Below are 13,023 nucleotides of genomic sequence, written 5' to 3' on the forward strand. Positions count from 1 at the left end.
TCTAATCCAAGAATGGTTCTTTATCTTTAATTTGTAGTGCATAAAAGGAAACACGAAAAACCTGTCATTCATCATCCTTGCACATATAGCTAAAGCACAGAAAAATATCTCTTTACAGAACTAGTGCTTCATCTGTCCAAAAAATAAGAGGTTGACTTTTTACCATGATTATTTTTCTTCCTAGTTTTTATTTTTCATGTAAGTTAATGCAGTTAAGCTCTTCCCCCTTGCTTTTTCTTTCAACTCCTACTTCTCTTCTCTTTTTTTTCAGTCCATTCTTATGTACTGTCCTTTTCCATTTTGCTGCTGAGGAAAGATGATCGAGAGGGAGAAAACTGAAAACCCTCTCAAAACCCTAAAAATTCTTTGTACCGGCCTGAAGTGATATGAATAAAGACTTTTTTCGTTCCTTATTCACCCTTGCTGGGACCTGGGGGAACCATCCTGCAGGATGAGCTCAGCGCTTTGCAAAATTATCTCAGGAGTGGGTACAATAAAATGTGAGTCCCGGCCAGAACTCCGGATATGAGCACTTCCCATCCCTGTAGGGGAGTCGAGATTTTGACATCGGGGCTTGTTCCTTTCTGTCAGGACTGGAAGCCAAATACCCCTGAACATCATCAGGGCTCCATCCCAAGGGCTCTTGTCTCCGGTCAGATTTCTGGGATGAGCAACCAGCAGCCCTGGGGTAGCAGATCCTGGGAGGCACAACAGTCAAGAGGCTTTTAAATGTGTGAAATCATCTCCAGGGCTGGCCCAGAGCCCCCCGGGCAGCCCTTGGCTGCCACTGGGGGTGAGGATGAGGCTGTGCAGATCCCCTCAGGGAGCAGGTCCCTGTATTTCTCCTCAGGTGCCTAAAATCAGGCTTGTGCTGTTTCTCCTGGGTCTTAAGGGCACAAGGCAAACACAACTTTCAGCCCACAGCCCCTGTTAAGGGCTAAACTCCAGCCCAGCCTTCAAACCCAACTCAGCTCAGCCCAAAGCCAGTGGAAAAGTCACCCAATTCTTGGCATTTCAGTGACCAGACCAAAAATAGGCCCAAAGTAGAAAAAACCTTAAAGTCAGAGGAAAATGAGCACTTGCCTCCCGACAGCAGGTGGGATCCCTATGTTTAGTTCTACTAGAATAAGTAATTTTACTCCAGTTGCAGATGTAAATGGGTTTCCCCATTTCTTCCATGCTGTTTTCCCTCCATCCAAACACATTCTGAATGTGCTTTCCATGATCACTCAAGGGATTATCAGTGAACGTCAGTGTGAGCAGCAGCAGAGAGCGTTTCGAGAGCTAAGTCTGCACTTAAATAATCACATTGAAAAAATAAGATGTTAAGGTTGTTCTTCGGCCAAAAGAGGAAGAAACATCTTCAGTGTCTTGTGGACTCATAAAAATCTAGCCCAGACAGCAAGCGAATTGTATTTTTACCCAGACTGACTCATAAACGATTAGAATGGGATAAACAAGGGGGGGAAAAAAAAAAATTACTGGAACTGTTCCCACTGTAAATTGGGTCTGAGTCAGAAACAATTATTTTCATCGAGGAAGTGGGAAATGCCATTTTGTAAAACTTACTTTACCCTTTGTTGGAAAATGGCCAACTTTGCTTTCCTTGGGACTTAGAAACTGATCATTAAAATTTTTGTAAATTTTGTACTCTCATATTTATCAGTTTAATTGGACAGCAAAGAAACACCACACACCACTTCCTATCTCAGGGCAAGAAAGTGATATTTTTTCCTGATTCTAAATTTATTTCCCCACCCTGTTATATAAATCTATCAGAATTCTTCAAATTGGACAAATCCACTGAGTACCAACTTCAAAAAAACACCCAGCAAATGCATCTGCATTATCCATTTTATGAAAAACCTTTTGGTTGAATAAAATACTGAAGTTTTCAAATGCTGTGTTTACAGTACATCTCTGATTTTTTTTTTTTTTAAAGTTAAAAAAGTCCCAGGATGGTTTGGGTTGGAAGGGGCCCTAGACCTCATCCAGTCCCACCCCCTGCCATGAGCAGGGACATCTTCCACTATCCCAGGCTGCTCCAAGCCCTGTCCAATGTAGCCTGAAAGAGAACAGATTAATTACAAAATATTTCACTTTGAGTCAGGTAAGTTGAAATATTTTTGATGCATTCCCTGACAGTCAGCTTTTTGTTTCTAGAATCATCTGCACACAAAATTCGATTTAATCAGCTGTTCAGGCTTACAAATCAACTGAGCAGAAACTCTTGCAGAGTTTTTTTGCAACTTGATGGTGAAACTCATTATTAGACAAATGATTTCCACTCAATTGCTCTCTTCACTCTCCTTGAATACTGCGGCATTTGAGACTTGTGGAAACATTTTCTGTGGAGATCAGAGCGCTGGTGCCACTATCCAAGAACAATAGAGGCTGATTACAGATTTCATAGACCATCTAATCTAATTCCTGGATAAACGGGCTATAGGCCTTTTTAAATTAAATGTTATTTCTAGTACAATAGATATGGTTGAACTACAGCACAGTTCTGGAAAGAAGATGAAAAAAAGACATCCACAGATAAAGAATGTGCAACGACTCAAAGATTATATCATAGCTCCAGACAAGCAGAAAAATCCTGCCTCGCCACCTTTGCCTCTCACTGGGGCTGTCACGAGCATGTCAGGGCTCTGTGGAAAGAAAAATGTTCAAAGATAACTAAATTTTGATGTATTTCATGGTAGAGGAAACACTTTGCAGTTCACAGCCTGCCTTTCCAACAGAACAGGCAAGAGGGGAATCTTTCATCCCATTTCTAGTTCAGTGTGACACAGAAAAAAAAGAAGCTAAAAGGTAACAAATACCAGGTATTTTCTAAGTTCCTTCCAAATGAGTGTTGCCCAGTTCTGGTAAATTTGGTTTAGGTTTAGGTGCAAACATGTAGATGCACTTCAATCAGTGGCTGCCTTTTCCAAGTTGATTATTGTGTACATGTGGATCATGTCCCGTGCTGGCTTGGCTAAAGCTGGAGCTTCACCACATGAAACTGTACTCTGTCTCACACACTGTAAATACACACAGTGAGTAGTGCAGAGAGGATTACCTGGAAGGTATTTCTCTATTAAGCCATTTCAAAAATCAATACCCAGGCAGGATTACAGGATTATGATTTCTTCAAGGAGTTACACACATTTTATAACATTAGCACGGTTCTAGGACAGGATGTCCCACAAACATCACGGCTGCGTATATGACTTATTTATTTTCACCTTTCTGAAAGCCATTTTCAAGTTTTAAAGAACATCTTCAGTCACAGACTGGATGGAGAATAAACAACAGGGTTTGAGGCATGGCAGCCATGAAAAAGTCTTGCCAAGCTGGGACACTCAACCGTGAAAATAAACTGCACAAATCCTTTACCAAATACCTATTTTATGCTACCCGATGCGACACAGAGCGAATGCAGAGCTGGAATCAGACACTTCCAAACACCGCTGAGCAAAAAACTAGGGGGGAAAGAATCCTTTTCTCCCCACTCAACACTGCTTGGATGAGCCATTTGAGATCTGTATGTGAACCCTTGCCATCCCAAAAAAGTGATATTCAGAAATCATCTTCACAGGACCACAAAGAGCCGCTAAATGTGTGTCCAAAACTGGAGGAGGTGACAGAAAAAAGTGCCCTTGTTCTGACGCATTCACCCAGTGACAAGGTGGCATTTACAACACCCTCACCTCCCTTAGCAAGTGCTACAAATAGTTTACACTGAGATTGTTGTGCAGTAATGTTAAGGAAAATCTGATGATTTCTATTTCCTCCAGATTCTGTCGCAATAGAAAAACCTATTCCAGAAAGGCCCCTGCCTGATATTCTGAAATGAGAATCTCTGGAATAGAAACAACAGCAACAACTGTTTGATTTATATATTTTATTTTTAATTAAAAAATAAAGGTTATCTTAATACATCTCTTGCAGCCTTTGGGCAAAATGCACCCTTAAGAAGACACTATGAAACATGATGCACATCTTTTCTTGCCACACATCTTAAACAAATGCCAACTTCTTGCAACAACTTTGGAAATCCATCATTTTCCCCAAACCATGAAAACATTTAACAGTTCATTTAAAAAATCCCTACAAAAATCAGAAGTGGGCCCAAAGCAAAAGTCACAGATCCAAGCACCCAAAAGCTTTTGGAGCAGACATATCCAAATGCTCATCTCATTCCAAGTTTTATCCCACATCACTGCAAATTCACAGACACAAACTACCCAAGGAGAGGCAATTGGAGCTCACCCAGGTATGGATCTCCCTTTGGAAGCTTAGATCTTAACTGGGCCAAAGCAAACCTGGGGGTCTGAACCGTCTCCTAAAATCGTTTAAATCGGGCCCATCCCTAACAGAATTAAGTGCTGGTTACATGAGGAAATGGTGCTGTCAGAGCTCTCATTCCTCAGCTATCCCTGATCTGAGCCCAGGCCAAGCTCTTTGTCCACTGGCACCACACAAGGCAAGGATAAAGCCAAGGGAACACACTGACCCTCCAGCACAGCCACACCCCTACCTCTGACCGTCTGGGAGAGCCCCAGGCTTCTCAAGGAGCTGTCTAGGGCTTCTAGGAGTGGTTTTCCCTGGAAACGTCTCCTGGCCCCAGCCCTCTCTGCAGGAAGGCTCAGGCTCCTGCCAGAGGAACAGGCACCGCTCCCATGGGATGCCTTTGTCCACCTGGCCTGTCATTCCCAAAGGCACAAAGTGACCAATGTTTAGACTTATACACAAGGTCTACATACATATATATATATATGTATATATATATGTGTACACACACCATTACATACATATTTAAATATATATATATACACACACACATATATATATATATTTGGTTTTGATTTTTCTCTTTTATTTTTTTTTTTTTTCTCCTCTTCTCCCCTCCTTTCTCTCTCTTTTAACTTAATGGTGTAGTCTCCTCTGAGGAAGGCTCTGCTATATGTTGTGGAGACTTCTCTGTCTCCAGTAGGACTTCTTCTGGGTTCTCCTCTGTTAGTTTTGGCTCCTCAGAGGCTTGAGATCCGTCCTGCACCTGACTCTGAGCCTGGCTGTTCATTTTCTCCTCTGCTTCGATCTCCTCCGAGGTGGGAATGGAGTTTTTCTTTGGACGGCCTTTGGGCTTTGTTGGAGCTTCCTGTCCACCCTTCAACACCTGGAGCAAAGAGATGAACTGTAAGGATTCTGAACTCTGTTGGTCTCAGATGTCCTGTTCCTATGTCTAATTCCCTCTCTCTTCACACCATTCCTTCAGCAACAAGACACTCCAGCCAAGGATCTATACCCAAGCTAACGCCAAATTTGTTAGAAGTGACAGTAACTTCTGCAGGTGCCACATACATCCAAAGAAACAGCCTAGAACTGCATCTCCTCTCCCAAATCAGAAAACATTGGACACCTCTACTAGAGAATGTCACAGCATCATGTTCCCACCAGCACTTATTGGGTGGCTGTCCCTTGTAAAAAAGCACTTTAACTGGAAAAGGACCATGAAGATCAGAGTAAGTGAAAGGTGAAAGGAAGATACGAGAAGCAAAAATTTATGTTACCAGCTCTCAAGATTCCTCTGTTTCCGTAGAGCAACACAGTCTTTTTTGTCTATGCACAAAACCAATCCCAGAAGCCCTGAGATCACATGAATGCCAGAAATGCAGAGGGAGATATTTTGGTTCTCGTCTCAGTTCTATTCTCATTTCTTTCACCCCTTTGCTTTGTTCTCCTACTGCCTTTGGTCCCCTCTAGCCCACCACATATGCTGCAGTATGAACACCTTGAAAAAAAGAGATAACCTCTGTGGAAAATGATTAGGAATAAAAACAAAAAATGGTATAAATAGACACAAGTCACTCCACTATGTTCAGCTTCCAAATCTGTCCTTTGCAATCAGTTTTTAAGAGCCATGGAGAAATGACAAGGATCCACTCACCATTTTCTTCCACTTCATCCTACGGTTCTGGTACCATGTCTTCACCTGGAGCTGAGTCAGCCCTAAGGATTGGGCTAGGTCGAGCCTGGGAGACAAACCAGACAACAAAATGAGTTTACAGAAGCCAAGAGGAGCTCAGGTACCATGTCTAGGCAGTCGAACACTGTTAGAGCATTCAGCAGTGTCTCTCTCATCAGTTGTCTCAAGAGTAGTCACACAAAAGTGGTAAAACCCATGAATTCAGGATGCAAAGACAAGCTCCAATGGAAGATGCAAGCTCTCCTTTCTAGAAGCAGCAGGTTTTGTGTCCCCTCTTTGAGACATGAGCCTGCTGCACTCCAACTGATGACGCTCCATGTTTGTCCATGAATTAGGAGTTACTGGTGCATCACATCCATGAAAAACAGGTCACTAGTGTCTGAAGCAAACACGTAGGAACAGACACCCAGCATCAGCTACTCTTTGTCATATTTCTCCTTCGCTACCTTCAAAATGGGGATCATGGTACTCACCCATTTCTCATGGAGTAGTAGTACCTCTAAATCTATTAATTTCATATATATTATGCTACTTGGGCAATTTAGGCTTCTAAGTGAATTTATTTTTATGTATTTTAGCTTCAGGGCATACATATGGGCAGACAGCCCATAATCCTTACTCATCCTCTACAGATCTCCAACCCTTGTAAGTTCATGTGAACCTATTCATTATTTTTATATTAAAGCCTATGATATGAAGCAAATGCAGGTCAGAGTAGCTCCTGATTCTTCCCCACAGATGATAGCACCATGCATCTGATGGTTTTGTAATGAAGTTGCACAAAGGATGTGATTGGAAATCCTCAGCCACGCCAGGAAAGTGCCCCTCGGAGTCATGCAAGTCCTGCAGGTGGGGCAGCTCCAACTCAGAGCCACATTCCACAGTATTCTGCATTCTGCGACTTTTTGGCAAATATCTCCTTGCCTTTGGATGGGGGAACACATTTTTCAAGGCCAACTTTTTCATAATAAAACCTTTGTTATAGCTGGGCTCCTTGGGCAACCAGATTTACACTTGTAAACACCCACATACCCCACACCAGCTCTCTGTGCTCCACCTCACACTCATGGATTCATGCTTCTCCCCGACTCTGGATTCACTCTGGACCTGCAGGCTTGTTCTGCCACTACACCACATCTGAAGCCATTGATCTCACACACCGTTACTGTTAAGAGCAGAACAAGTCAGAGTCATTACCCTGATGTACTGCCCTCCCTCACTAAGGATAAACCCGGGGTTTCAGGTGCCCTACCAGGGCTACAATCTCCTATCCAGGCCAAAAGCTGCAGAAGTGGACATAAACCACCATCCATTTCTGTGCCACGTTTCCAGCCATGAGTTGACAGAGAGGAGCTCAGTTTAGCCAACCCATCGTGCCTTAGTGCACATCTGGTAATACCTGGATTGCCTGCAACCAGCTGCCATCTCTTGCCACATACCTCAGTGCAACCAGCACTGCCTGGAAACACAAGGAAACAAACAGGGGAAGTGGTACATGGGCAGGAATTGCTCATCAGCCTCAATGAAGCCAAGGAACAGTCATGTGAGATTATTAATTACTAGCCTTGAGTGCTTCAGCAAAGTGTCAACCATCTGGTGATACGAAGCTGTGAGGAGTCAGTGCAGGCAAAGCAGGAACTCCGAAACTCCATGAGGCAGGTTGGCTACAGCCAGGAATATTGGTCTTGCAGCAATCTGGGGACAGGCAGTAGGAGCAGAAAATGCCATCTTCAGAATAAATTTAAATATTGGGATACTGCCCTCTGTGGAGTGCAGGGACTGATACCTTTCAAGCCTTCTCTAGGTTTACAAACTTCCTAATAATTGGGTGGGTCATTCTACCATGATTTAAATTTTCAGAGTAGGATTCAAAGCCCTTAAAAAAGCTAAAATCTCTCTTAGTTTGGCTTGCCCATATGGTACAAAGTAGTGCCTAAGAACTTGCCTGTGCCTTTGCAAGGCAGCTTTCAACCCCAGGATCTGCTTTCCAAGCTTATGGACAGGCCACCACCTTCCCACTGAATTGCTGCCTGATGTGCTGGATGAAAGCCAGCTAAGGAGCAGTAGAGATACCATGAACACGCAGCCATGAAACAGCAGATCCCAGGGGGACACAGGCCCCATCTTTTTCGAGTGTGCAGCAGGAGTGGGAAAGGGACAGATCCTTCTCTGAACATATCTCTGAGCCTGGAGGCCTGCTACCAAGCATGTGTATCATCATCTGACATTTCCACTGATATGGTCTGTTCGTGTCACCTTTGATCCCAGGAAAAGCAGCCTTGAATTTGAATCAGGTTACCTGCGCATGGCCACAGTCAATGGCAGAGGCAACTCAGTGGAGCCGGAGGCAGCACCCTCCAGGCAGGGAATGTTCAGTGTGGAACAGCTGAGCAGGGCTGGAACATCCCTTTTGCTCATCCCTATTCCTGGTGTGAGCATCTGACCCACCTGTCAGGGGTGGACAAGTACTTCTGCTTCTGGAATTTCTTCTCCAGGCCCATGAGCTGGATCTCGGTGAAGATGGTCCGACTCCTGCGCGGCTTCTTCGACCGTGGTGGGGGCTGCTCTGCCTCAGACTCGCTGCTGCCCTGGGCCTCGCTGGGGGAAACATCCACGCCTGCGGCCCCCACGCAGGGCTGGGCTGGCAGCACCCGGGAGCTGCCGGTGGCGGGGAGCAGCTGGGGCAGGACGGGCGGCTGCCGGGTGATGACGGAGATGAGAGGATACGCCCGCAGAGAAGGGGACCCTGGCAGGGAGGAAGGAGTGGTGGATTAAGGTAGATTCAGTGCGGCTGTGTTTGAGTAATAGGAGTGCTGGGGAGAGCAGGGAGACAGGAACAGCTTTCCTGGCTCTTCCAATTGATTGTTAAAGAACCACAAGCAAGAATATTCCCCCTTTGGATTTCTTCGTTCTCCCAAATTGCACAGCTTTTCTTCGGCTGGGGAACGCTAACGCAAACACTAACGCTAACCCTAACCCTAACCCAAGACAGGTAAAGGAAAAGTGCCTTTCCACTCCTTTTTTAGGAGCTATTATAACCGTTGAAATCATCTGTCTAATTACATCAAGAGATTAAATTCCAAGCAAAAGATGAAATATATCCCCATTCTGTTCCCAGCTTCGTTTCCCCAGGGAAACTAGGATAGGGTTCACTTGAGACAGTGATTTCCCCTCCCCTTGCCGGTAACAGACAACAGAGTCCAGTTCACAACTCACTCCATCCCCTAACAGGCAACTGCATTGCATCCTCCATTGCCCACACTGATGCCACTGACCGTGCTGGAAGATGAGGATTATCTTCACTGTCTGAATTCTGCATCTTACACCAACCAGTTGATACCAGCCCTAAAAACAAACCAGTTCTGCTCCAATCTTTTCAGGTCAGGGCTCTTCTGGGTTGACAAATCCAAACATCCCCAAACACTAGAGGATGTTCTGATCCACACCAGGCCTTCTGGTTTACAGCTATAGCAATTTCCTGCTCAGTCTTAGCCCCAGGAAATCAAATGTTCCTTTAAAGCTTGGGCAGTGAAATTGAGCTACATATGGGAAATGTTAACTCACTGTAAGACATTCAACCTGCAGAGCCTTAAGAAGTCACTTTCTTGCTTTGTACCTCATTTTACCTCATTTGCAAAATGGAAACAATCCTCCTTACCTACATCACTGGTGGTAAAACATAGATTAAAATTTAACGTACACAACGTATTCGGAGATCTTTAGATAAATGGTTCTGTGGAAGGGAACATATTACACCAGCAGGCCCGATTGTGAAACCCTTCACATGAATCACAGCTAATGAAAATAATGATCTCTAGACCTTAATGAGTGTGTTGGGATGAGCAACTCCACATAGTGGAAGAAAGGAGTTGCCAGCCTGGCCTACTGATGACCTGTATTCCTCAGTCCTCTCACCAGGTTTAGGGCTGTGATCACAGGAACCATGTCCTAGGTGAGCGGGATACATCAAAGAAGTACCCAGCTCACCTAGGGGTAGCTGGGTACATCAAACAAGTTGTTGATTGTTGCTTCTCTCTTCAACCACAGCAAGCTGTGCAAAATCCAGCCACTCACAAAGCAAGCTTGGGAAACTATTGTCAAAACCCTAAATCCTAACAGACTGGGATGTAAGGATAGCTGTGACTACAGATTGGGGTTTAGGCAGACTGGGGCTTCAATCTTGCTTACTCCTCCACACCTCTGCAACACTAAAAATGAAAATATTTCCATTACATGTAAAGCTTTCCACTTAAACCACCAAGGAAGCACTTGAGAGATGAAATCAGATGAATCAGCTGAAGACTGTGCTGATTGACAGCACCACTGAGTAACCTGGTGGAAATTTTGCCTTGATTTACAAATTCAGTGGCTGTTCAAAGATCATGAATTAGGACAGAGTGTGCTGTCCTTTGCTTTACACACTAAATCTGTGCTGGTATTTGTGCACCCTCTGACACCACCCAGCTACACAGAAGGTAAAGGAGATGCTGCTCCCAATAGCCTGTGTACTCCTTGTCAACTCACTACTGTTAATTTCTGATGCTATGGGATAACAAAAACTTGCTGACCCCCCCGTAGAACAGATGATTTCTTCTCTTTCAGCCAAATTTGCCAAAAAATAATCTCCTCTTCCCTCCTTGAAGGGTTTTTCCATTTCTAGAGTCCTATGCAGGGACACTGAGGCCACCTCCACCATGAGAGGTGCTCTTGGGTGTGCCATGAGATTTATGAGGACATCATGTGTGGATGTCTTCACCTGCAGCAGTCCTGGGACTCCTCCTCAGTACACAACTGCTCTTCACTCAGGCTCCAAGAGGTTTCTCAGATCCCAGTTCTACCCTGTTTTGGATAAGGACACTCAAGCTCAAGCTTACTCCAGAAGAGAGTGGGTCCAGTCTTATTAAATCCCCTTATCCCACTACTATGGGGTTCTGGTTCACCCCTGCCCATCACAGAGTTCCTGCTCCTCTACGGGTTCATCCTCCAAACCTTATCCCATAGCCCATTCCTGTCCTCACTCACGGGTAGCTTTTGGCACCACATCACTGTTTATCAATACTTTTGTATCCCTCCATATATTTCAAGCACAAAATTACTCATGAATAATAAATCAGCAGAAATCAGCAGAGCTCAGAAACCCCTGCGAGGCTCCAAGTGACTGACACCTCTGGATGAAAGGATTTTTACAAGGAACTATCTTCAAGGGAGGTCAGCAAAGTTATTTGATATCAGAGCAACCGGGGATATTTGCTTTCCTGTATGGCATGGCAGCAGCACGTGGGAGTGCTTGAAGGGAGGGGAGGATGGTTACAATTGTCCCAGAGCTTAAGATCAGCCTTTATCAAACAGAGAAAAGTGTCTTCAGGTTATTTTTCTAAAAGTCAGGTAAGATTAGGATTAAAGGAACTACTTTCCAAGATCAGCAGCACAGCCTTGGCTATTTTGCAGGGTACAACAGTGGTTATTAGAGAAGCAGATGACACCGGAGTTATTTGGGTCTGGGTTTTCAAGCGCTGAGCACCTGAATGAGAGGATACATTTTCCAAAATGCTCCGCAGCCAGCAGCTGTGCCCTGGTCAAACTGTTAGAAAAGCTCACCACATGCTTATTTTTGGTGCCCGCGTCAGGACGCAAATTTATTTACAGCCCTTCTGAAACCACGGTGCTGCTCCTGCGCAAGTCGTGGCTCACAACTGCCAAGCTGATTCAGGTGCTGAGCAGATTTGTGAGGCTGTTGACACTAAGTGTCATGTATTTGTTTATCATTTGTGCTTGTAAGAGTAACCTTTGCTTACGGTTTGGCACCAACAGTTGTGACAGTGCTTTTAGAAACCATCGTAAATAATGAAAGCACCGTGATCAGCCCAGCTTATAAAAGACTGCTCAGCTTTGTGCCCTCAGCCTGGTGAGGACACAGGAAGGTTGTGGCATGGAGTAAGGAATAAGGATGGCATGTCTTTACATGGCGGGTCAAGGCTGCAGATATTTTTCTGGGGAAAGCTACAGGTTAGAAAGGGGGCAATGCTTTAGCAACCCCTCGCACAGAGAGCAAACCAGAAATAACTGACCCCTGCATTGCAGGAGTCAGCTCTCAGTTCCCAGAGAAAAAAGCCCAAGTTCAGTGTCCTGCTCTGGATCTAGTTATCCCAACGTTCAGAGCAGCTGAAGCTGAGCCAGTCCGTAGTCTCTAGGTACACTGTTAACATGACTCCCCTTAAATCATCCGTACAGTTCTCACCCTGATAAAGCCTTGCCTTCCAAACACCATGAAATCTGAGGCGAGATCTAAACTTCACATCCCCCAGAGTTCAAAGGTACTTCTAGACTGACATGGCATTTTAAGAATGGAACAATTTCCTAATCTTCAACAAATTAAATGCTGGCAAGCAGCTCTTGTCTGCTCAGCACTGTTGTGACACGCTCTGTCTCCCGAACTGGGATGAATGGGAGTGAAGAGCTCTTTCTTTCCATACCTGCCTTTCACAATGGTTCCACTGAACACGTTCTCACCTGCACGGCTGTGTGAGCACTTTTTCTGACCCACTGCTCTTTTGTACGTGAAAACCCAAATGCTGCCCACCAGAAAATGAGGAATTTGCTACCCTAGAAACACACCTAAAACATTTTACTATTTCCATCTAAAACTGTCAAGAGGCCCCACAACCCAGTGGTGAAAACACCAGTGGTTTAGGACTCAGGAGGTCTCACTGCTTTTCACAGGGCCAATGGTCTCTTACTATATGGTTTTCTACAGAAAAGTCCCAGTTTTATCTATTAGAATAAACTTTATCACCCCAAAGCCTAGGGTATTCTCAAGCTCACTCTGCTGCTGAATACTTCTCAAATACTTGGAAAGAATAAGTATATATCCCATACATCATACCATGCACAACTCAAGGAGCACTGCCTAAACAACAGATTTTTTCCTGCTGTTCTTTTTTAACAATTTGAATAATCTCAGTTTCAAGCAGCAAGAAAGCTCTTATTTCTGTCCATCCCACAAAACAAACATCTGGCCACTCTTTCTAAAACTAACCAAGAGCTAAAAA

The 13,023-nt window shown here is 44.5% G+C and overlaps 1 protein-coding gene across 1 annotated transcript in view; it reads right to left on the reverse strand.

Moving 5' to 3' along the window:
* Positions 1-3,981: 3,981 nt before the first annotated feature.
* BARX2 (BARX homeobox 2) overlaps positions 3,982-13,023 on the reverse strand; it is a 32,052-nt gene continuing 23,010 nt past the window's right edge. Inside the window, exons 2-4 of the mRNA XM_040085222.2 lie at positions 8,423-8,720; positions 5,936-6,020; positions 3,982-5,164 (exon numbers count right to left, since the gene is read on the reverse strand). Of these exons, the coding sequence (XP_039941156.1) occupies positions 4,910-5,164; positions 5,936-6,020; positions 8,423-8,720 (638 nt within the window). The 3' untranslated portion in view covers positions 3,982-4,909. The remainder of the gene's footprint in view (positions 5,165-5,935; positions 6,021-8,422; positions 8,721-13,023) is intronic.

Source organism: Hirundo rustica, chromosome 23, assembly GCF_015227805.2.
Source record: "Hirundo rustica isolate bHirRus1 chromosome 23, bHirRus1.pri.v3, whole genome shotgun sequence".
Lineage (NCBI taxonomy): Eukaryota > Metazoa > Chordata > Aves > Passeriformes > Hirundinidae > Hirundo > Hirundo rustica.